Here is a 21,762-nt window from a genome sequence, read left to right on the forward strand (position 1 = left end):
CTGGAAGGTAAATTAATTACTGCAAGTAGTCAGTTGCCAAACCATATTCTAGTGGTTGGCAAGAGCTAACGTACTCCCCAGAGGCAGAGGGGCCTGTTTCTGGCTATTGCCTTTGATTTCTTGCTGCCTCCTATGTTCCCCAGGTCTAAATCAGTAATGAAATCCCATGATGCTCTGTTTGAAGTAGCGTGTTGCATTAATAGTTAGTTTTGACTGAATTTATTTTGGGGAATGTCTTGCTGATAAATGCTCACTTGATATTTGACCAAATCAATTATTATTTATAAACAAATGAGCCTATATAGAGCAGTAAAAATCTCACAGGTAAGAAAATAATTTCAGTAGTCTTAGTAATTAAGAAGGTACAGACCAAATTAATGAAATCTGTTGGTTTAACTCTCTCTCTCACCCAGTCTGTTTAGAAGCATGAAATTAACTAATTTCTTCCTATAAGACCAACATAATTGTTTATGCAATTAATTGATTTAAAGGCCAGTTGTGTTCCTTCTAGGTTGATTTCCTTCCTCCACTAAGGTAGATGATAGTGCAGAAACATTGTGATGTGACTGTTGTTTTTCTGTGGTGCTTACTGATAATTTTTGTTAATGACAGAAATGCAGATGAAAAAGTCCCTCCCAGCATTCCTTTCTGGGAATTTACTTAGCACACGGGTGGTTCATTGGCTCGAAGGGTGTGGTTCATAATTAAAAGCTCATATCCCCGTTTCAGCATCCTTACTATGAATTAAAATATTAGGTCAGTGATTTTTATCTCATGCGTAAATGTCCATCTCTGATATTAGAAACACTGTGATTTGTCACTCAGTTATCTTAGTGCTGTGGTACAGAGTTGATGCAAGATTGTAAACACTTTGAAAAAGTCTGTAAGGAGCACAGATAATAAGAATGTCCAGCTTTGGTTCTTCTGAAATTGTATCAAAGGTAGATTGGTACTTTATGAATTTGGTTGTGCAGTATTAATAATTAACTTTACAGCACAGTTGACCTCTGTGTAATGTATTATTTAGCAGAGATCTTCAAGTTCGATAAATTAGTATGATTTTATGTAAACTAACTAGTACTTTTCTTTTCTTCTTCCCACCACTTCATCTTCTTGTGTTGCTGCTGTTTTACATATAGACAGAGACTCCATCAAGGTAAGACTCAAAATTTACAGACTGAGGAATGGCTTATAAAAGAGCTGTAAATGATTTGAATGAATCTAGTAAAGAATTCTTTGAGATGTAGAGAATGATTTCATTGGTTAGTAGTGGTTAACTGCATTTTTTAAATTACTTTCAGATGTGTGTTTTTTTTTGTTTGTTATTTGTTTTTAAGGTCCCTTTTCTCTATCAGAATCACATGTGTTGACCCGGGTTGAATTGCAAGATCTGGCTTGCATTGCTTATTTTATTATTTGCCGTGTGAAAAAAAAAAACAAAAACTGCTTTTCTTCACTTAGGCTTTGGCTGTAAGATAATAATGAAATGAATTAAATAAATTGGTTTGTAAGGAAATACATATTAGTTTCATATTTGAGGAAACAGTTCCAACTTACAAAATTTATCAAAACATTTGTTTAAGTGAATGGTGCATTTTTTTTTTTTTCTTAACCACTGGAAATAATTTTCTCTTTCAAATTTAAGTGACTTTTTTTCACCAACTTTTCTTTCAAATTAACATTTTGGTATCTGGTATAACAAGTTAATTCTCTTTAGGTTTTGCATCTGTCTTATCTGCCTTTTGTATCTCTTTATAGACAAGTTGTAGGGAAAGAGGATAAGTATTTAGGGTCTGATGGTTTGGATATGCTTCTATACCTCCACAATGGGATGTGCTAAGGATACCTGAATTTATTTAGTAAGCAAACAAGAAAAATAGACTGCCATGGCAGGAAATGAGTAAAGCATGAAAATTGATGTGATCACTTACGAACCAGACACAATATAAATACACCATTGTAGGCTGGGCGCGGTGGCTCACGCCTGTGATCCTAGCACTTTCGGAGGCCGAGGTGGGCGGATCGCAAGATCAAGAGATAGAGACCATCCTGGCCAACATGGTGAAACCCCGTCTCTAGTAAAAATACAAAAATTAGCTGGGCGTGGTGGCTTGTGCCTGTAGTCCCAGCTACTCGAGAGTCTGAGGCAGGAGAATAGCTTGAATCCGGGAGGCGGAGGTTGCAGTGAGCCGAGATAGCGCCACTGCACTCCAGCCTGGTGACAGAGTGAGACTCTGTCTCAAAAAATAAACACACACGTACATACGTACATATACCATTGTATTATGCATAATTGTATTACATATGCCATTGTGTTACTTATTGGTTAGAAGGAAAGGACAGTTCTCAACCATTGGCTGAGGTAAAAATGCTGTCTGTTTCTTTATCTTTTACATCAGTTGAATGTTTTGGAGTATAGGTAGTTATATCTTGCAGTTTTTAATGGAGCTATGTATATGAATGCTAAAATTTTCTCCCAAAACCACTGTGCTAGCACTGAATGCCTTTTTACTCCTTGTCGTTTTACAGTGAAAAGGAATTTTTTTTTCAGTGCCCTTAAGTAATGGAAAATAAAACTTGAGCCTATGTTTTACCCTTCAAGAATCTTTGTAATTTGAAAGGGCATCTGCACTTCCATGTAAATGTCAACATTTACAATTAGAACTGAACACATTGAATTATTTAATTATGCATTTGCAGTTGTGTATTTTGTTGTATCATATACGTATCAGTACCTAGATTAAAAAAGCATTCTTAATCAAAGTATATTAAGTGTTTCACACATGTGTACTTAGGAAGTAGTAAGTAAATGCAGTGACTAGGATTAACTGATACCAGCCTTTGAAAGCCTGTCTAGTTATTCTGAGGTCATAATATAAACATTCCCTGCCTTCTTATTATAAATATATACCTTTAGGCAGTCCAGTGAACTAAACAAAAGCCTCCACTCCCAGAAGACTGTGAAAATATTTATACTTCGGTGCACACTTTTGTGTCAATTACATTTTCTTATTCCCTCATGCAAGAGTAAGGATGTGTTTTGAAATCATCTATAATCGTTCAGGGAGAGCCTGGAAATGAGTATCTGTATAGCTAGAAGCCAGGGAAAAACAAGAAAGGCTGATGATTTTGCCTTGATTTATTATGGGATGGCATCTATAAATAGATGTTTTGGTTGGGTACCATTCTCAAATTTGAAGTTGTATTACGTCAGGTCTGGGGCTGTACTATAGTTCTACAAGGTGAGATAGTTTGCTTATTTTTCTGAATGTGTTCTGTGATGCTCAGAGAAGCAGTTTTAGTTGCTTGTTCCATCGATCGTCCTCCCATAAGTGGTTCCTGGTTAAGAGGGGGCTTTTTATGATTGTCTGCTGTGTGACTCTAGATGGTTTTTATCAGCCAGAGCGTGCCAGTTGCCTGCAGCTGGAGCCGAGCTCGTATGAAATAATTTATTTATGCAAGATAATGCTCCTTAACATTTAACAGGTAATGAACGTGACATAAATTTCCTTCTTGCTTTTAATTTTTCCCTTTCCTCTTCTAATGTGCAAACAGGCAGCTCTGGTACTCTAAATAATAAGTAATTTTTGGCCATCTGTCAAAAGGAAATTTCAATACAAATTTAAATTAATGGTGCCTGAAATTTTTTATAGCTCCTCTAAAAGCCTCTAATGTGCAGAAAATTCTGAATCTGCTGGTAGTAATTAGTGTTGCATGTAATGAGGATGTGGGCAATCTTAGACAGCCCCAGTGGAACATTTTGATATGGTAGCAAAATTTTGATTTATACAAGGTTGTAGATGGGTTTAATTGTGAGAGACACTTTAAAATGTTTTCTTGACGTTACAGATTGTTAAACAGGGCAGATTTCAGAATAGCTTATAAACTATAAATTTAAACTTACTGTAAAGATTTAAGTAATTAAGGTACTTTACCTTTAGATGCCAAGTAAAATGAAAGAAATTCACTTGTTAACATATTGGGCCTTTTTTCTCCTTTGTCTTTCTCTTCTGGGAAGTTCTGTGGCCACCAGATTGCACGCGGTTGGCTTTATTGATCTCTTTTTCTGTAGCTCCTGTAGCCAAGTTCATTCCTAAGCCTGTTATTTGCAGACCTGTATCTGAAGTTTTTCGACAAAGGTGGAGAATGTAAATATGGATCTAAAGGAGAAAGCACTGTAGGAGCCCAAGAATCAATTTCCTTGGTGATGAGAAACTAGAGCAGTGTGTGTTGTAAGGCTGTTGAAGTCAAGAACCATGGCACCTGCAGCCTTCCTTGTTTGTCACTTGGCTGTCTGGTGACTCCATGTGCCCAACAGTAAGTCCCACATTTGAGGCCTGAAAATGGCAAGAAATACAGACTGTGATCCACTCTTACCCTTAATGGTAGGGCAGAAAGCCCAAATTTCTCTCTCCAAAAGGAATCCAAAGTAGGTTAAGTGGGAGTGTTCTCACCATCTTATGGAGTATCGAGAACCATTTCTCTCATCCCTAGAAAAGGCATAAGTGACACTAAGGAAATGTTTTCTGAGGTGATGGAATCTTCCATTGCCCACCCCCTCTCATTTAGGGCTGAGGGGTAAAAGTGATGGGCTCTAAAATGGTGTCAGAGGGGACGTTCCCGCGTGCTGCCAGGAGCTTCCCACTTGATGGAGGTTCCAGTTCATTAAGAGGAGTCAGCTGCCCTGAGTCATTAGGTTCCCCATAGCACTCTCCAGTTTTTTTCTGAGTGACTGAAATGAGGGTAGTGATTCAGAGCTGTGAAGGCCCAAATTGCCTAAAACTTGGTAAGAATCTGAGGTTCAGAAATTGTCTTATTTCCCACTCCGTTCCCAAATGTTTACATAATTCCAATATCAGGTAGCAAAAAGTAGGCACCAAAATCAAGACCAGCTTAAATATAAGTAGCAAAATTCACTATCACCAAATGCTGATTAGCTGCATGGCCTCAAGCAAGTTGCTATTATTGTGCATTCTGTATTACTTTGTAAGTCCTTTTTATGTATCTGCCTGCTTCTCCTGTGTTTTATCCTGAGTGCAATAACCTTCTCAAGTCACATCTATGAAGGATTTGCCTTTTTTATCTGTGAAATATAGCAGAAGTACTTTTTTCCTGTGTGCCTATGCTTACCCAGTACAAACATTTTTTTTCCTTCTGAGTGGTGTTGTTTTTATTTTTGTTATTTCATTGGAATGTGTTCAAGCCCAAAGTGCTGGATGCATCATCAAAGAGTATGATCATTTTTAGTGACTTGTGCAGTGCCAAATTGATCTCCTAAAACTCTGTACTAATTTAAAATGCCAAACGCAGTGTTTGAATATGTTTCCACACATCCGCCAATATGGAACTTTATAGTTTTTGTAATTTTTGTTGGCATAATGAGTATGGATGGTGCACTTTATTTTTTTAATTTACGTATAATTATTTTTTAGCTAAGTGCTTTTCTGTGGGTATATACACTGTTTTTTTCCTGTGCAAATTCCTTGATTTTGTTTAAAAGTTTTTGTAATGATTCACTCATTATTTGTGTTTAAGGCAATGCCTTTTTATTCTGCTGCATCTATATTTTGGGGCATAGATGACTAAAACATCATACATTGCTTTTTTTCTATCCCCCAGTTGTTCTGTTGACAATAAAGGTTTATCAGCGGAAAATTAGAATAAGGTTTTTTTTATGTTGAAATTGAAGGGCATGATTCAGGCCAAGAAAGCACTTTTGCCTCATTAATTGGGTGTTACCGGTAAATGTGGGTTTTTAGCCTGAATTAACAGAATGATTACTTCATACACCCCTTTAAGTAGGAGTGTTACCATTTGGGAGATAACTTGGTGGGATAAATTTGTATTACCCCAGACTTTAGAAGTACGTATTGTAAAAAGGCAAAGGCATAAAATAACAGAAAGGTAGACTAAAAAGGGGGGAATCAGTGAAATCCACAAAACACTAAAGAGTGTTTAAGCAAACAAAACAGTCATGGACTTTTGGTATCTTCTATTTTCACCTCCGTAATCAATAATCTGAGAAGAGAAGTTGTCTAACTGAGGGCTGCAGCACTTCAGCATATCCACTGTAACCTAGGGAAAAATGAAGTGGGTCCACAGTGTCCACTCAATCCTGCTGATCTCCTCTGAGCAGCCCCCACTGAATGTATAGCTCGTAGGTTAGATTTTGCCGGTGAAGGTAGGTGTTATGCTTACCGTTATTTCATACATGAGGAAAGGTTTAGAAGTGTGAAGGCCTGTCAAAGGTCACATAGCCAGTGCCGTCCTCAAAGGAAAGCCCTTTGGGTGACCCAGTTTCATTCTAAGTTATTAAAAATCTGAAACATACTACAAAGTACAAATAACTCCCCCATACACCCAGCAACTAGGTATAAGAGCTGTCAATATGTAGCTATATTTCTGTTCTTTTTCTTTGCTGAAGTATTTGTGTGCTCATTTTGCTCCTGTGTACTTCAATATGCAAAATGAACACATTTTCTGAATAGTGGGCCCTTTTTTTTAAAGATAACCATAATGCCTTTAATCACTTAGTAAAATAATTCTTTGATATATTCTAATACCCAGCTTATAATCCAACTTCTTTGATTATTTCAAATAATTGGTTTACTTGAAATGGGATTCGAATAGGATTCATTTTATTTTGTTGTGATCTCTGTTAGGTCTCTTTAAGTCTTTCTCATTAAAAATTTTTTGTTTTTTGCCGCTCCCTAACTCATAATTTCTTTCTCATACTAATCTTCGATTTGTCCTCTTACACAATTCCACAAAGCAGATTAGGATTCTTTCCCTCAAGAAGCTAAAACTTTAGGGGAAGAGAACTTTACTTAGGTAGGTCATGGGGAATCAGGGATACCACCTAATAAGGAAATAGAAGTACTTAATGTATTTTTAAAATCATATTTTAAAATATGTTTTAAAAAGCCTATCTTGAGCAATACTTATCTAGACAGTGGATTTGTATTTCAAATACATCATAGCCTGTGTTTCAAGGTTAAAGAATAGAAATAGAACTCTACGTTTTTATGGTCAGCATACATTTCTAGATCTCTTACTCCCTTGATTATTGGTAAAATCCATTTCATTGTTCATCACCAGTGTATGCAGGCAAACCTAGACTTCATTCTCCTATCCCATTCTCCCATTATAAGAAAAAGGCTTTTCCTGGTGTAATTCACCATGAAGTATTCTTGACACCACAAGGAAGCACACTGAAACATTTAGAATATGAGCCATTCTGTAAGAAGTCTATGACAGGTGCTTCAACAATCCCCTCTACCACTAGGTAAGCTGAATATCATTGGACAAGTCACTTAACCTCCATGGATCTCAAGGCTGTAACTCAAAGCATTCTTCCAAGTATTTGGAATGTAGCTATTTTCTTATTTGTTATTTAGGCCTGTCCTAGAAACAAATTTTAAAATAAAAATCTTATACCATAGGTTATGTTTCAGCAATAAAGTTGGCCATATGATTACCCAAGTAGACACGATGGTTAGCAGTTGAGGAAATCATTTGAGGGGTTGGGTGGTAGGGTGATAAAGTATGCCTTTCAAGCATTTAATGTTATAACTCTTTCAATTTCCCAAAATAAGATGGTAATTTGAAATTAAGTGTTTTAGCATTGCTATTGCTTTTTAATTATTTGTTTACAATACTTTTAGGTATTTATTTCTACCATGTATTTTACTATTTACAGTTATCAAGGAACAATTAAGAAGTTTTGTTCTATGAATCTATGATGCAGTAATTTGTTCAGTATTAATTGATACCTGCCTCTAGGCATGTAAACTGCATGAAATGTAACAGGTGTCCTAATTCTAGAAAATGTGTGGTAATTGTTTGTTTGTCAAACAGATGAATAAATGTCTTGAGGGCATAGCTGGTCCTCAGGTGGTGAGCATAAATGGATTAATGATGTGACTCTGGGGGACAGGCTTGTTTTGCAGCACCCTCCTCCACTGATTGCTGAAGCAGAACAAATATTAATTAACAGGGGCGGGCTGTTTGGCAGGTTGGCTTTCTCCAGCTGATTTGGCAAAATGGTTTAATCCTTTCCCTCCATAAACCAACCGTCTTAGTTATGAGACAGACATTTTCATACTGATGTTTAATTTCTAATTTTCTTAATTAGGATGAATTTCATTTCTTGCAAAAATATTACAACGTTTATAGTTAACAGGTTTAAAACTTTAGAGGGGCCTAAGATTTAAGTGTTAATAGTTGGCACTTGAATTTCAAAAACATTTGTTTCTCAAAATGTAGATAATTCTTCCAGTGGAATTATTCAAAAGAATTGTTCACCATCTTTTTTTGTATTCTTACAGTAACACTAACCCCCCTCTGGAAAAATTATAAAATCACTCATGGGGTAGTTTAATACTCTTACTTCTTGCTTTCTTGAATTATTTCTTCAACACTTTCCTCTGTCCAACTTAGGTATTTTGTTCTATGGTGGTTTGAAGTAGCTCAGCTATCTTCTGGGTTCAAAGACTCTCCACTTGGGAGCCACCACTACTAAGGGCTGTAATTTTGGACTTAGAGAGTCATGTCTGATTACTACCATGGCAACTGCCTTGTGAAAGCATTGAAGAGAATTCAGTCTTCACGAAAGAGTAATAGAAAGGAAGTTTGCTGAGGGGCTGAGTAGTACTTTCTGAAAGAGTTTTTGATTCTTTTGAATAAGGTTGCTGTTAAATGAAGATAATACAGTTATTTCAAAACTCAGTCATGCTGCTAAGACTTGGCAAATCAAAACTTGAAATTTAGAATTTAATACTTTGTTGTTTTTCTTTGAATCTAAATATTGAATAAAATAAGTCACATTGCTTTAACTTTATCAGATTATTCATTATTTAGAACCAATCCAATTATTTTTGTATGTGATAAATTATACTGCTTTAAAAACATTTTAAGCTGAGCGTACTGGTACCGTAATGTAAGAAATTCGCTTATTTGTGATAGTTGCAATTGGTGGTTAAGTACCCTCCTCCTCCCAACCCCTGGGTTCAGTTTTGCCTCTAGTTTTACTTCACTAGAAACTGGAGAACAACACACACATACATGTAATCCGCTCACGTGCGGTCCACCTTTCTTCCCTCACACTGTTTAATATTCCATCCCCTCTGCAACCCCTAAATGTTCATGAAAAGCCTACACTTTCCCTCACCTCCCTCCGCCTTTCCAGAAATGCAGGCAGTGAGGTGGAAGTTAAATGTCTGAAGTATTCTTGTCGTAAGTGAACTTTCTAAGATATGGTGATAAGGCTGAGCATGAGGAATTCTTTTTCATGGAAATGGACTCATTATTTAATTGTGTCATATCCTGAAGGATTCTTGAATCTTCTTTTTTAAATTGCTACTTTTCAAGATGCTGACTTCAAATTTGAGAAGAGGGCTGGGGGAGGGGAGGTAAACAAGTTTGTGATGCCACCCAGTGAGAGAAGCCAGTAGGCGTATATAATATCTCCTTTTTATTTATTGCTGGTTATGGCCATTTTAATTATTCTGGAGAATTTTGAGAATTCTATTCACTTACCGTTTTTTAAACTTCTGTTTTCATGAGCGACATTTGGCCTTTTGAACAACAAAATAAAATTGGAAATGCTAATGTTTTGAGCCAACTAAAGGAGGAAAATAAAAATGTCACCATGGTAACAAAGCTGCTTTCTAGATGGTTTCCTAAGATATGCCTGAACTAGAAGCAGATGTCTGATTTGAGAATCTTGCCTCCTTCAATGTAAACAAATAACTTCTGGGCAGGTGTTGGAAATAATATGGAAATCCTATTAAGGGGCCCCGGGTTCCTGTCAGTCAGGAAGCCCGTGCCACAAAAGGGCGGGTTGTCGCATAAAGGAGCAGAGTAAATTCTCATTAGGCTTGAGCTTTTCCCAGGAAATGATTGTCTCCGTGTGTTCTTTCTCCTGTGAATCTGAATGTAAGCTGTTGCTTCTATTGATCTATTCACTGGCTTTATTTTTCTCCTCTTCATTCCAGATCCTCCCTCGCCCCCACAAGCCTGTGTTCTCCCCCTCACCCACCCCTTCCCTTTAGATTAACACTTGATCTGTGCTACTGCTCTGAGAGTTGTGACATTTGTGATTTTAACCTCCCAACCTGGGTGGGGGTGGGGGTGGAGAAGGAGGAGAAAGTTAGCCTTGTTCCCTCGGCCTTTTTCACAAAGACTCTGGCTGATTTGAACTGGCACAGCTAGCAGCAGCAGCAATCATGAAGGCCATTCTGTGTACATTTACCTGAAGTTATATTTTTTATGAATTAAGCAGAAACTAAAAGCTTGAAGAGACAGCTTTTTAGGAACTTTTAAAAACATCCATAGTTGTCTGGTAAGCTTTTGAGGCTGCCCTGTCCAATGTGGTGTAGCCACTAGTCACATGAAGCTATTTAAATTAGTTAAAATGAAATGGAATTTTTAAATCCATTTTCCCAGTTGCATTAGCCACATATCGAGTCCTTAGTAGCCACACGTGGAAACTGCCAAAAACGGCAGAGATACAGAACCTTCCCACTGCTGCAGAGAGTTCTGTTGGATAATGCTGCGTTTCTGACAGACTCTGATGAGGCTTGCTGGTTCTATGTTCCTTCTGGCTAAAACTGACTCCTGATACTCAAAAGCAAGGTTCCCCTGGTTTCATAGAAAACAAGGCATGTATGTATTCGGTTTTGAGTGGTTGATATGGTTAGCAGCACTAATATAGTAGTGATCTTTAAATGGTTGTAGATTTTTTTTTTTGTCACGGAACTGGTTGAGCAATATAAACATAGGTCTTCCCAAAATGGACCCCTAAGAGATGCAATTTAATGTTTCTAGATAGAAAGTTGTGGCAGTTTTGGGGGAAAGGGAGGAGTGCTTGAAAGCTATGCATAAGGGTGCTCTTTATAATACTCAGAAGGTTAAATGTGGATAAACACAAAACAAGGCTTCAGAAAAGCCACACTATTATTATGCAGCGTTTCTCGGACTATAGTCCCCGAGACGCACTTCATAAAGCCAATAAAGCGCGCACTGGTGGTCTCCCGTTGCCCTAGCAACGGGCCATGGGGCACAGTGTATGTGAAATGCATGAACATCTGTGAATTAATCTTTTTTAGTTTGTTCTTTTCTTGGCACTGATTGGACCACTCGGGCTTGTGCCTGTGACACTGCGTGCAGAGGGGTAATCTGGAGCAGTCCCCAGGGCCTTGCCCTAAAGTGGATGGTGGAATGGAAAGTGAAGGGAGATTTATCCCGGCAGTGCATTCAGCAGTGCAGGGATTTAACCTGACAGCACTCTCGGCGGGATGTGATTAGCTTACTTTCTGGTGCATGGGGAAACGAATAAAAAATTTTCTAGTAAATCTGGGCATTATTGGGTTTATTGGGTTGCCCTGAAAAAATAATCTGCAGAGAAAATTGAAATAATCACTTGTGTTTGTACCACAGTTATCAGGACTTGAAAGCTGAGTTATTCCACATCCTTGGCCCAGCCCCCGCCTCAGGGATTATAACCAAACCATATTGGACTGTCATTGCTCTGAATGAGACTCCTGAATTGGATGCGTAGGCTGGAATCTGTTTTGATGATAAAATCTGGTAGTAACCTAGTCTGACCTTATTTAGGGAAATTTTAAACTAAGCTGGTGACATTTTTGCCTTTGGGAGAATAGAGCAAATAATGACTAAATACGTAAGCATCCGGGAACAATACTTTGGTTAGTTAGTTACTCCCCCACCCCTGACCTCTTCTGTTCTTTCCCTCCTCCCGCCTCCTGCTGCCACTTCTTCCCTCCCTTTTCTCAAATTGCCATCCTCCTAAACTTCAGCGTGACTGTACAGACTGTGTCAGTTCCTCCTGTCAATACCAGATGTTCACTTGTAAACTGTTTTGCTCACCCTCGTCGTTTTCAATTCCCTTCTCTTTTCTTCCTTTTTTCTCTTTGTGCCTCCCTGTTTTTTCTCTCTCTCCATTCTTCCTTCTGGGTCAACCCTCTTTCCTGGGGAGAAATGAAAGAAGAATATTACACATGAAATGTTTCACCATGGATGTAGTCTATTTAGTTAATATTTAGGGTGAAAATTTCCTTTATAACAAATGTAATAAAACAAAAGTCTCTGCTACGTAATAGTCCATTTGATTTGTTCGATTGCATTAGCACTGAAAGGTATTTAGGTGGGAAGAACTCCTTGTCAATTCTGTATATGTTTCCCTCTGGATATTAAAAGGGCACAGCTATACCTCTGTAGCTGAGAGATTTTTCTAATTTTTTTTTTTTTGTTAGACAACTAAAAATTATTTTTATGGTTCCTGACTTTGAAACCTGTTGGTATTGATAGATGAACTTGCAATCTAAATAAAATATTTAAAGTTAGTCAGGACGTATTGATTCAGCAGCTGGAGGGCAAACAGGCCTGTACTGCACTGGGGGTGCGTGGTAAAGATTAGATACAATCCGTTCCTTCAAATCATTTTCCTATTAAAATACGGAACTGCGATATGCTGCCTTCTGAGTAGAATAAAATATATTAATGGATCGTTCCTCTTCATTTCTCAGAGCTTCTGGTGAGTCCTGAATTCTTTAAAATGTGCATATAAAGCCAGTTTATGATGATTGGAGGACTAGCTCTGAAGGCAGTCTTCCCAGGAAGCTGCCAGGGCTGATGGGCAAATACATGCAAACGTGAACCTTTAGCAAACACTGACAGTAATGCCAGTGGCAACATTCTGTCGACTCCCAATCTGGATGTGGGCCTTTTACTCGAATTCAGAAAGTGTTTTGTAGGAATCAGCAAAACAATTGGACTATTGAGCTAAAATATTTATCATCTGATTTTTTGGCATTTGAATACCCTCACTTGCTTTTCAGGTAGTTTCTCTGTTTTAAAAAGAAGTACATAAATTTGATTTATTTTTTTGCTGCTCCCATTTAGCTCTGATGGTATTTTCTTCTTTCAAGAGTATTTTTAAAAATTGCCAGCTTTCTAGTTTTGTTACTCGAAGCCAGCTTCAGAAGTAGGACAGCTACGCAGATTATTAGAGACCTTTTAAAGGAAGTAAAATTCTCACATTGTATTTTCTGTGTCTTGGACTAGTATTTGGTTTTTGAAAGCAGAATTATTTATGCCAAGAACTAAAAATCTGTAAACACTGGTGGTAAAAAGTAAAGATTCCACAATTACAAGTGGCAGTGAGTAAACTGGCTATAGTGAGAAGTGAGAATGAGGTGGAATGAGTATGAATCTCTGCTGTTTCCTTCATCTGTGTGTGTGTGTGTGTGTGTGTGTGTGTGTGTGTGTGTGTGTGTGTTTGATGGAGTCTTCCTCTGTCACCCAAGCTGCTGGAGTGCAGTGGCACGATCTTGGCTCACTGCAACCTCTGCCTCCTGGGTTCAAGTGATTCTCCTGCCTCAGCCTCCCAAGTAACTGAGATTATAGGCACGTGTCACCACACAGCTGGATAATTTTTTTTGGCATTTTTTAGTAAAGACGTGGTTTCACCATGTCGGCCAGGCTGATCTCAAACTTCTGACCTCAAGTGATCCACCTGCCTCAGCCTCCCAAAGTGTTGAGATTACAGGCGTGAGCCATCATGCCCGATTCCTTCATCTGTGTTTAACAGTTTCTTAAAATCTCTATCATGTTTCTATGTATTAGGCTGAAATAGCCATAATTCTTGAATTTTATTTTTAACTTTTAGACTCTTACTGTGTTTTAAAAGCAATAATAGAAATAAAATCAGCACTTTAATTAGTGTTGTAGATATGTGGATCTGTAAAAGTGAAAATGTTTAGGGGAAAAAAATGTTGCTTGTTTTCTTAGACACACAACATTACATGGAAACATTTGGTGATTGTAGTGGCTTCAGCATTTTAAGACTGGGCTACCAAAAACTGTACCTGATACTTACCTGTTGGGCCTACCCAGGGCCAGTGAAAGAGTCCAAATGGAGGCACTTATACCATATACCGAAGTATTTAAAAGTTATAAATCCAGTAAATAAATACAGTTTAGTGATGACCTGAAAGACCAGTTTGGAATTTAAAATTCTCAGGCACTTTGTTCATTGCTTTAACCATGTGCGCCCTCACATATTGTCTTGTACGCACCCTAGTTCTCACTTCATAGCTTCGTCGAACCCCCACAGCTGCCCCCAGATCTAGACACACTCAAACCAGCAGCTTGATCTAACCCTGGGAGACCTCAGGAAGAGGACTAAGTAAACCCTGAAAGTGGGCCTGGGGTGTTTGGGCAGGGAATTTCAGGGTCCTGAGTACCCAGCTCATGGTATAGAGGCCACAGACAAAGGCTATGTGTGGGCATGTCCCCTTGGTCTTACAGGGTGGGGCTCAGCCAACTGAGGGCCAGGGCCCACGTCAGGGGCCCCTCTCGCCAGGCTGCTTGGTTTGTACCTGATTTCATAAGCCATACACTTAGGAAAGAAAGGGAACTTAGAACTGTTGTATCTTAAAATAATTTTTTGTTAAATAAATGGCAACATTTTTAATCAAAATTCATCCAGGGAGTTCTAAAATATTACATACACACACACACACACACACACACACACATATATAAAATATAAAAGATAATCTCTAGGAACAGCTGCTTTGACACTGTGTTTTGTAGTCTGTTTACATATGTCTATGTTTTTAAAATACTCCATTAAAAACCCTAAATGTATATCATACCTATTGGAAGTGCTTGTGAAAGGAAGGTCGGTGGGGGGCTACCTTTTAAAGTTGAGCAAGGTAAAGATAGTGGAGCTTCGAGGTCAGGACTTTCTACACGACCCCCACCGTCAATCTGGTCCACATAGTAAAGATTGGACGCTGGTGAAAATGCCAGGCAAGGGTTAGTCCTAAAAGGATTAGTCATGAAGATTCGAGATTCTTAGACTAAAGATTATCACTGGGAACTAACTCGGGTCATGATTTCTCTTTTCATCTGGCGTTGTCCCTTTTATGCACTTCCGCAGTTGGACAGCTGGAAGTGCCGCAGAAATATTTGAAGAGCCCTGTTTAGTAGTTTACGTGAAAAGTCGTTGAATAATTCACATAACAAATGATTAGACAAGCACTTGTCCATCTGACTGAATTATTCTACATGTTTGCCCAAGCAACAAAGGAGAACAGCGTTTCCTCCTACAGAGGGTATACAGTGGCGGTATTGACCCATCTAGTTATTGGGTTGGTTTCAGTCTTTTGTTGACATTGTTGTTAATGAAAGCAGCCCAGACGAGCTGTGAGCAGCTGGGCTGGATAATTGTGAAGGATTCATGCTTGTTGCTGTTACCCCCAGTGTTTGCAGTGGGTTGTTTGCTTTGACTTTTGTTGAACTGTTGACAAAAGCATTAGATACAAATGGGAACAAATAAAGTGGTGAGATGCCAGGAGGGCTTGGCAGGAGTAGTGGTTTTCTTTCTGACTTAAGTGGAGGATGTCGGAACGTTTCTAGATGGGAAATGGAAGGTGTATTCGGTGTGTGTGTTTAGCAGTTTACCCTTCCGATACCAAACTGGAAAATTGTGTTGCTTATGTACCTTGGCTCACAGAGGTGAGAGAATCAAGGAGGTCACCATATCTTGTAACCCTCAAAAAGCCACACTCTTTACCATGCCAGTCAGGTGGCTTGCAGGCCAAGAGTGTTACAACGGAAATAGTGTCCAGATTCCCCCTCCTCAACTTAAAACACGATTTTAATAATGGAAGTATTTTGGACTGGGGAGATGACAGGCATGACGTTGAGGTTGGGAGGATTAAGAGGAACAGTATATGCTAAAATAGTATAGCTAGCAAAATGGAAGTCATCTACTGGAACGCTTTTAATTTGGTTTAAACAAAATACTCTTTTGTATATTCAAATGGGGAGTAGCTCAGCTGTTGTGAAGCCAGAAAATTAATGGTATTTTTAGTGAAATAGCAAAAGCATGTCAACAATGTAGCTGCAGATGATAATGCTGGCATTTTATTCATGAGGAATTATCAATGCAGGTTACTGGACAACATAGTGTGACTGAAAATGATTGAGTGTCGGAGAAGCCTGCCGTCCTTCTGCTCGATTATTTCGTTTTGCATTTAGGCTTCCCCAGGCTTCATTTGTGCATACATTTTCCCTATCACAAACCAAAATATAAAGTCTCCCTGGTTTAGGATTGTGTGCGTATTTCTCCCTTTAAAATGTCTCCAAATGAAAGTTCCCCTTGAGTATTGACTCAGAAGCTGAGGAGTTCATTCTCAGTGTACACGTGGTCAGTGGAGGTGGTTAGGCTTCAGAGATAGGTCCCTCTGAACAGTTTCTCTAAATAGGTCTATGGCAGTTGTCTAAAAGCCAGCAAAACTCACCACAGTTTGATAGATGGAAATTGTCACAGAATATGCCTTCTCTGACAAGTGGAAGATTTGCAATAAGTATTGAGGCCAGAAAAATGTTTTAAAAACATAGGGAAGAGTAGGCAGAAACTGTATTTAAGCAATTATAATGCCTTTTGGGAGAGTGCGTTTCAGTGATAAGATAATTGAAGAGTTACTAAAAATATATTTGAATGGTCAGGAAAATTAAGCTGTGTCTTTTTGTTTGGTCTGCAGTTTTGGTCTAAGGCTCTCTGGGCACCATCACTCCCTTTGTTTTGTTGGTATTATTTCACCCAGTGTCTGAGCCAGGAAGAGGCTAAGGCTTCCTCTCAACGTTCTGTTCTCCAACCACATTGATTAGATTCCCCTCCGCTGCTGGTGACAGAAAGAATGGATTATACCTTTGTGTAATTGTGCTTGTTCCAGTACTTCATGTGACCAAATCTAGGAAAGAAGAGGAATTTACTGAGTTTGTTAAAAGTGGGAATGGCCGAATGTTTTAGTCTTTGCAGCATCTTAATCCTAGAGTGCAGTGACCAGTGAGAAGAGGTCAGGGTTTTTCAGAAATGGGGGCATGCATTACATGGCTGTGTTCCACTTTAAAAAGTTACATGAATGCTCCCCACATTTCAGCTCTCAGAAGATATTTTGCTTGTTTCAGTACTAGATGGTCAAGTGTAAAAGCCAAGATCTGAAGTTCATGAGGAAGAAACCCCTGAAATGACAGACACTGAATGGGGATAAATGCATCTGTGTGATTAAGCAGTTGGTAGTTTTTCCAGGGTTTAGTACTCAAGAGAGGAGGTAGGGGAATCGTGCAAGTAGAAAACTTGAAAAGACTCACCTTAGAGGGGATATCTAAAGACTAAAATAAGTAATAGTTAAATAAGAAAAAAACTTAAAAAAAAAAAAAAAAAAAGAAAATCTTGAGAAGACAATAAGGCAAGAAGTTTATCACCAAGCCAGAAGAAAGAGAGACTGAGACTACACCGACTTGACTCAGCATGACTCCAAAATTATGAGACCCTGGGTAAAAGCACAACAAAAGGTTTACAAATGAAAAGAACGAGTTCAAGAGAAATTTACTTAGGCCACGTCAAAAAGATTGGTACACTGCACCCTCAGGCAGTGACCAGAGATGCAAGGGTAAGCATATTTTGGAAAAGACCTGTTTTACAGACAGATATGCCTCAGTCTTTCCTCCCCCTCCTTTCCCACTGCTCAAGCAGGTATTCATGTTTGCTGTGCTTTTAAAGCAAAAATAGCACCCTTGTAAACGGTGACTCAAGGTGACTCTACATACTCTGTTCAAACTGCATTTCTTAAGGTTGGGAAGCTGGTGTGTGTTGGGACCTGTCTACTTCTGTGCATGTGTCATGCTGTGAACTCTAGACAGCCAGTAGGCAGGAAACCAGCTAGACACTCATCCTCTGGAACCAGGTGGTCTGGGTTCAAATCCTGCCTTATGCCGTTTACTTGTGATTTTTGGCAAGTCCTTCTCTATCTGTGTAACGTGGGAGTGGTAAAAGGGCCCAATACAGTAGGTCCTCGTTTTTTTATTTTGTTTGTTTTTTTAGTGTACAGTATGAGTAATTTGAAAGTGACCCTGGTTTTGTTTATTCTTTGGAGGGTTAATATTTAAATTAACTTGCATTCCACAAACAAACCCTAAACTAACAGCAGAAAGGAGCAAACTAGAAATGTGCCAAGCCACGGGGAAATTATTCTGAGATTAAATTTTGCCTTAAAAAAAAAAATCTACAAAACGGATCTTGTACATGCAGATGGTTGAGAATTAACTTTAGCTGATCCTAGCACATATTTAATTCCATTGGGGATTTTGTGTTTAGGGATAGTTCAACCTTGGCTGAGAATGTGACTTTTATGTATTTTACAGCCAAACTACTCGCTGCTCATAATGGATGAAATTGGACACCAAAGAGGGAGAACCCTGTGGGTTCCTGTCAGTCTAAATCCTGGTATTAAAAGACATTCACCTGCTGTGCTAGTGCTGTGTGCTTCTGCTGGTAGGAAAAGCTAATAACTACCCCGATGAGCTGAACGAGTGGCCCGAGGACTGCGATCTCACGGTTTAGCGTTTTTACAGAGAGCCTCTTTTATTTTCATGTCAGATTATCTGTAAAATGGACTTCTCCCTCCAGTGTTGTAAACCATAACAATTCTGGCGTTCCTCTAATTGTGTGGGGAGAGGGAGTATACCCAACAGATGCTTGTCGAGCAGGAGCGAGTCTTGCTGCTTTTCATTATTTTACTACTTACTCATACACCTAATCCCTGTCAATAAGGTTGGCTGTTTGGGGAAAGAACACACGTCCCAGCACTGTAATACTGATTTATTTGCAGCTTCTTTTCTTCAGGCTGAGTTAACTGAGGAGTCTCACAAGGCAGTGAGTCAGCCTTGGTATCGACTTTGACAGAGGTACGTCTGAAGGGAAAGGAGTGATTGCAGGATTCAGGGTGCTGGGGAACGGCAGACCTGGTTCAGCAGGGGAGGTTAAGGACTATACTCCCACCTCTATTCAAGACGTGAACGCCTCTCATAGTGTGATCCCTGGTTGCTTTGCTTTCAGTGAAGATTAGCCTCAGTCTCTCTGTTAAAAAAAAAAAAAAAAAAAGAATGTCAGTCTGGAAGATTTTATATGGCCTTTGCTCTTTAGGCCATTGAAATAACACTTTTCTTTTTTTGCAGGAGCGGTGTGGGGGAGGGGGTGCCCTTTCAGTGATTAGTGCCCTGCTACGGAGTTGTCTTCCAGAGCTACAATGTGAAGGTGCCCTCCTGTCCTGGGGAGGGAGGGTGCCCAGAATGGAAATTCAGCTTGCTCAAAGAGTCATACCAACAGGGCTGTAGCAGATTTCATATTTTCTTAATAAGAGTGACAAAGGGGCCAGAGTCCTGGAAAGCAAGATGCACACTGGGCATAAGATGGTGTTTGCCCTCATGGGAAGAGTGTGGTTTTCCCACGGGAGAATCCAGAATAACCAGCCAATGTGGCCAAGTTTCCCACTGTGGGCGGGCAGCGAGGGGCACCTGAGCAGACAGGATTTCAGCTTCCCACACGAGCCAGGGTGGGTCTGGCAAAGGTTTAGGAGATGTCTTTCCAGTGGATCTGTTTTTCTGCATGTTTTCTACCTCTGGATGTATCGTCAGCTTCCTGCGTGACCTGTTTTTTGGAGACAGAGGACCTGGGAAACATGAGGCCATATTTGAGGCAGTTCATTCTTACCAACCGCCAGACCTTTCCTTTTAGAGAAGTGGAATCTTTACCAAAGGCCCAAGAAGCCTTTGTGGGGTCAGCTATGCCTGAGAATTCTTGAATCTTTGTTACTCTTCACTTTCTCACCTACCTGAGATGCCACTTTTGCTTGCTTAGCTCAGGTTTGGAATTTGATTAAGAGGGATTCACATTTCTCTGGTTATCAGAACTTAGCATCAATTGTGTTTCTTTGTAGAGATATATTTTACTTAAAAGATAAGGGAAAGGAATATGTGTTTCTGTAGCTCAGAAAACCCTAAGAGGAAGGATCAGATTAAGTGGAAATTTTGTACACTGACAATTAGAGTTCTGTTAAAGAAACAAGTGCGAGTGAGGGCAGGTGGAGCATAGAAAACTGTCAGCACAGGGACTCAATTAAAAATGCTTTTAAAATGTAATTCCAATCAATGTGGATAGTCTTAGAACATTGCAAGATGTGTGAAAACATGCTTTAAATGCCAGCAACCAGTGAAAAGGGCACGGTTTTAGAAACCCTGCTATAAATTATGTGCCTTTGGCTTTCAGGAACGTGGAGGATACACCACTGAAATATTCAGAATAAATATCAGAGAGAATTGTACAGTCTTTTCATTCTACAAGGAATGAAATTTTTAAAGAGCTAGTTGTGTTTGGCCTAAGATCCTGAAATTTTTTTATAGTGTCACAACATTTGTTTTGGGAGATGTACAAATCAAATCTGAGTATAACAAATATTATAACAAAAATATCCCTCTAACCAAACAATTTCTAGACCCCAACCAGTGGTCCACTTACTTAAAACAATATTGAATGTAACCCAATTCCATTAAGGCAATTTAATGTGTGTTAGTCTTGGAGTTTTTCTTTCATGAGTTCCTTACCTCTTGGAATTCATATAGACAATTGGCAGTGATTCCAAAAATGTTTATTTACCTTTGGGACTATATGATTTTAAAAGTGTAGTTTACCTTTCAAATTATTTTCTGCATAGTTCCATATTACAGTATTTGTTTTTGTGGGAAGAGACTACAAATGAAATTCTGGTTTCCGATTGGTTTCCTCCTTGCCTATTTTAGTTTCTCATAATTTTATACCTAGAAAGTTTTTCATGCATTTAACAGAATAATTTCCCCCTAAAAACTATGAAGTAGTAGCATAATTTACATTTTACTTCTTGTCAGCCACCAAAACCACAGGCTACAACCTGATCAAATATAGTAAATGTGAAACAAAACACAGGCTCAAAATAGAGTGGATGGCCATTGCTGCATATGAGGGGTTTTTGCCCCGACCCCTGGTGGCAATTGGTTCCAGTCATGCCTGTCCATTCTCTCCTGGACAGTGATTTTGTAGGGCTGTTCTGATTAGTGTTTCCTGACTCTGCCTGTCCCTGGATTCAGAACCCAGGGATCTTCTTCCTCCTAATTACCCTTGCTCTCTTTAGTCCTCCCAGGTGACACATGCCTCAGGCTTCCCTCCTCAGTGGGGATCCCTTCCCAGATAAAAGAGTTGAGAGGTGGATTATTGCTTTTCTCAATGTTTAAGGAAAATCACTAGAAGGCTGCTCAGTGTAGAGTGAAAAGCATGTGCTTTGTAGCCATTGCCATGGACTCTGGAGACAGTTCTGCCCCTGCTAGCTTTATGACCGTGGACGTGAATAATAGCACCGTGGGTGCCTATACTCTGTGCTGTCATCAGAATAGCCCATTAAAGTGGAGTTTGCTATTATCTCTGTGTTGCAGATGAGGAAAGTGAGACTAAGTAAGTTGCCAATGGTTCACCCAGAACATAGGTGATGAGCTGACTAGGATTCAGTTAGTCTTCAGAGCCCATGCTCGTTATCTCTACTCTAAGGTCAGTTTTAAACCCTCATCTGGATGTACCTTACTTGGTGTAGACAAAATGCAAAGATTAGAGATAGGAGGAGCCCCAGCAAGGGGCCTGCCACTTAGGAAAATACTTAAGATTATAGGAGCTTCCTCCTTTCCCTGCAGATCAGCAAAAATCCTAAGTATCGACTTTTATCTGTGTATTTTAATGGTGCTGTTGTGATGTGTTCTTTTCATGTGACTTGTCCTTCATATGCCATTAGAGTGTAAACTTGTCACGTGGGGCGGGATGTTTAATACTTCACATTTTGTGGACCTTCAAAATGGTGGTTCAAG

At 39.2% G+C, this 21,762-nt stretch overlaps 1 protein-coding gene across 16 annotated transcripts in view; it reads left to right on the forward strand.

Annotated features, from left to right (window-relative positions):
• The window catches only part of LOC706619 (transducin-like enhancer protein 4), a 156,597-nt gene that overhangs the window by 79,286 nt on the left and 55,549 nt on the right, over window positions 1-21,762 (forward strand). For all 16 annotated transcript variants that reach the window (XM_015117957.3, XM_001103112.5, XM_001103029.5 and 13 more), the window contains one exon: window positions 1,140-1,156. In XM_015117957.3, coding sequence (XP_014973443.1) covers window positions 1,140-1,156 — 17 coding nt within the window. The remainder of the gene's footprint in view (window positions 1-1,139; window positions 1,157-21,762) is intronic.

The sequence above is a fragment of the Macaca mulatta genome, chromosome 15 (genome assembly GCF_049350105.2).
Source record: "Macaca mulatta isolate MMU2019108-1 chromosome 15, T2T-MMU8v2.0, whole genome shotgun sequence".
NCBI lineage: Eukaryota > Metazoa > Chordata > Mammalia > Primates > Cercopithecidae > Macaca > Macaca mulatta.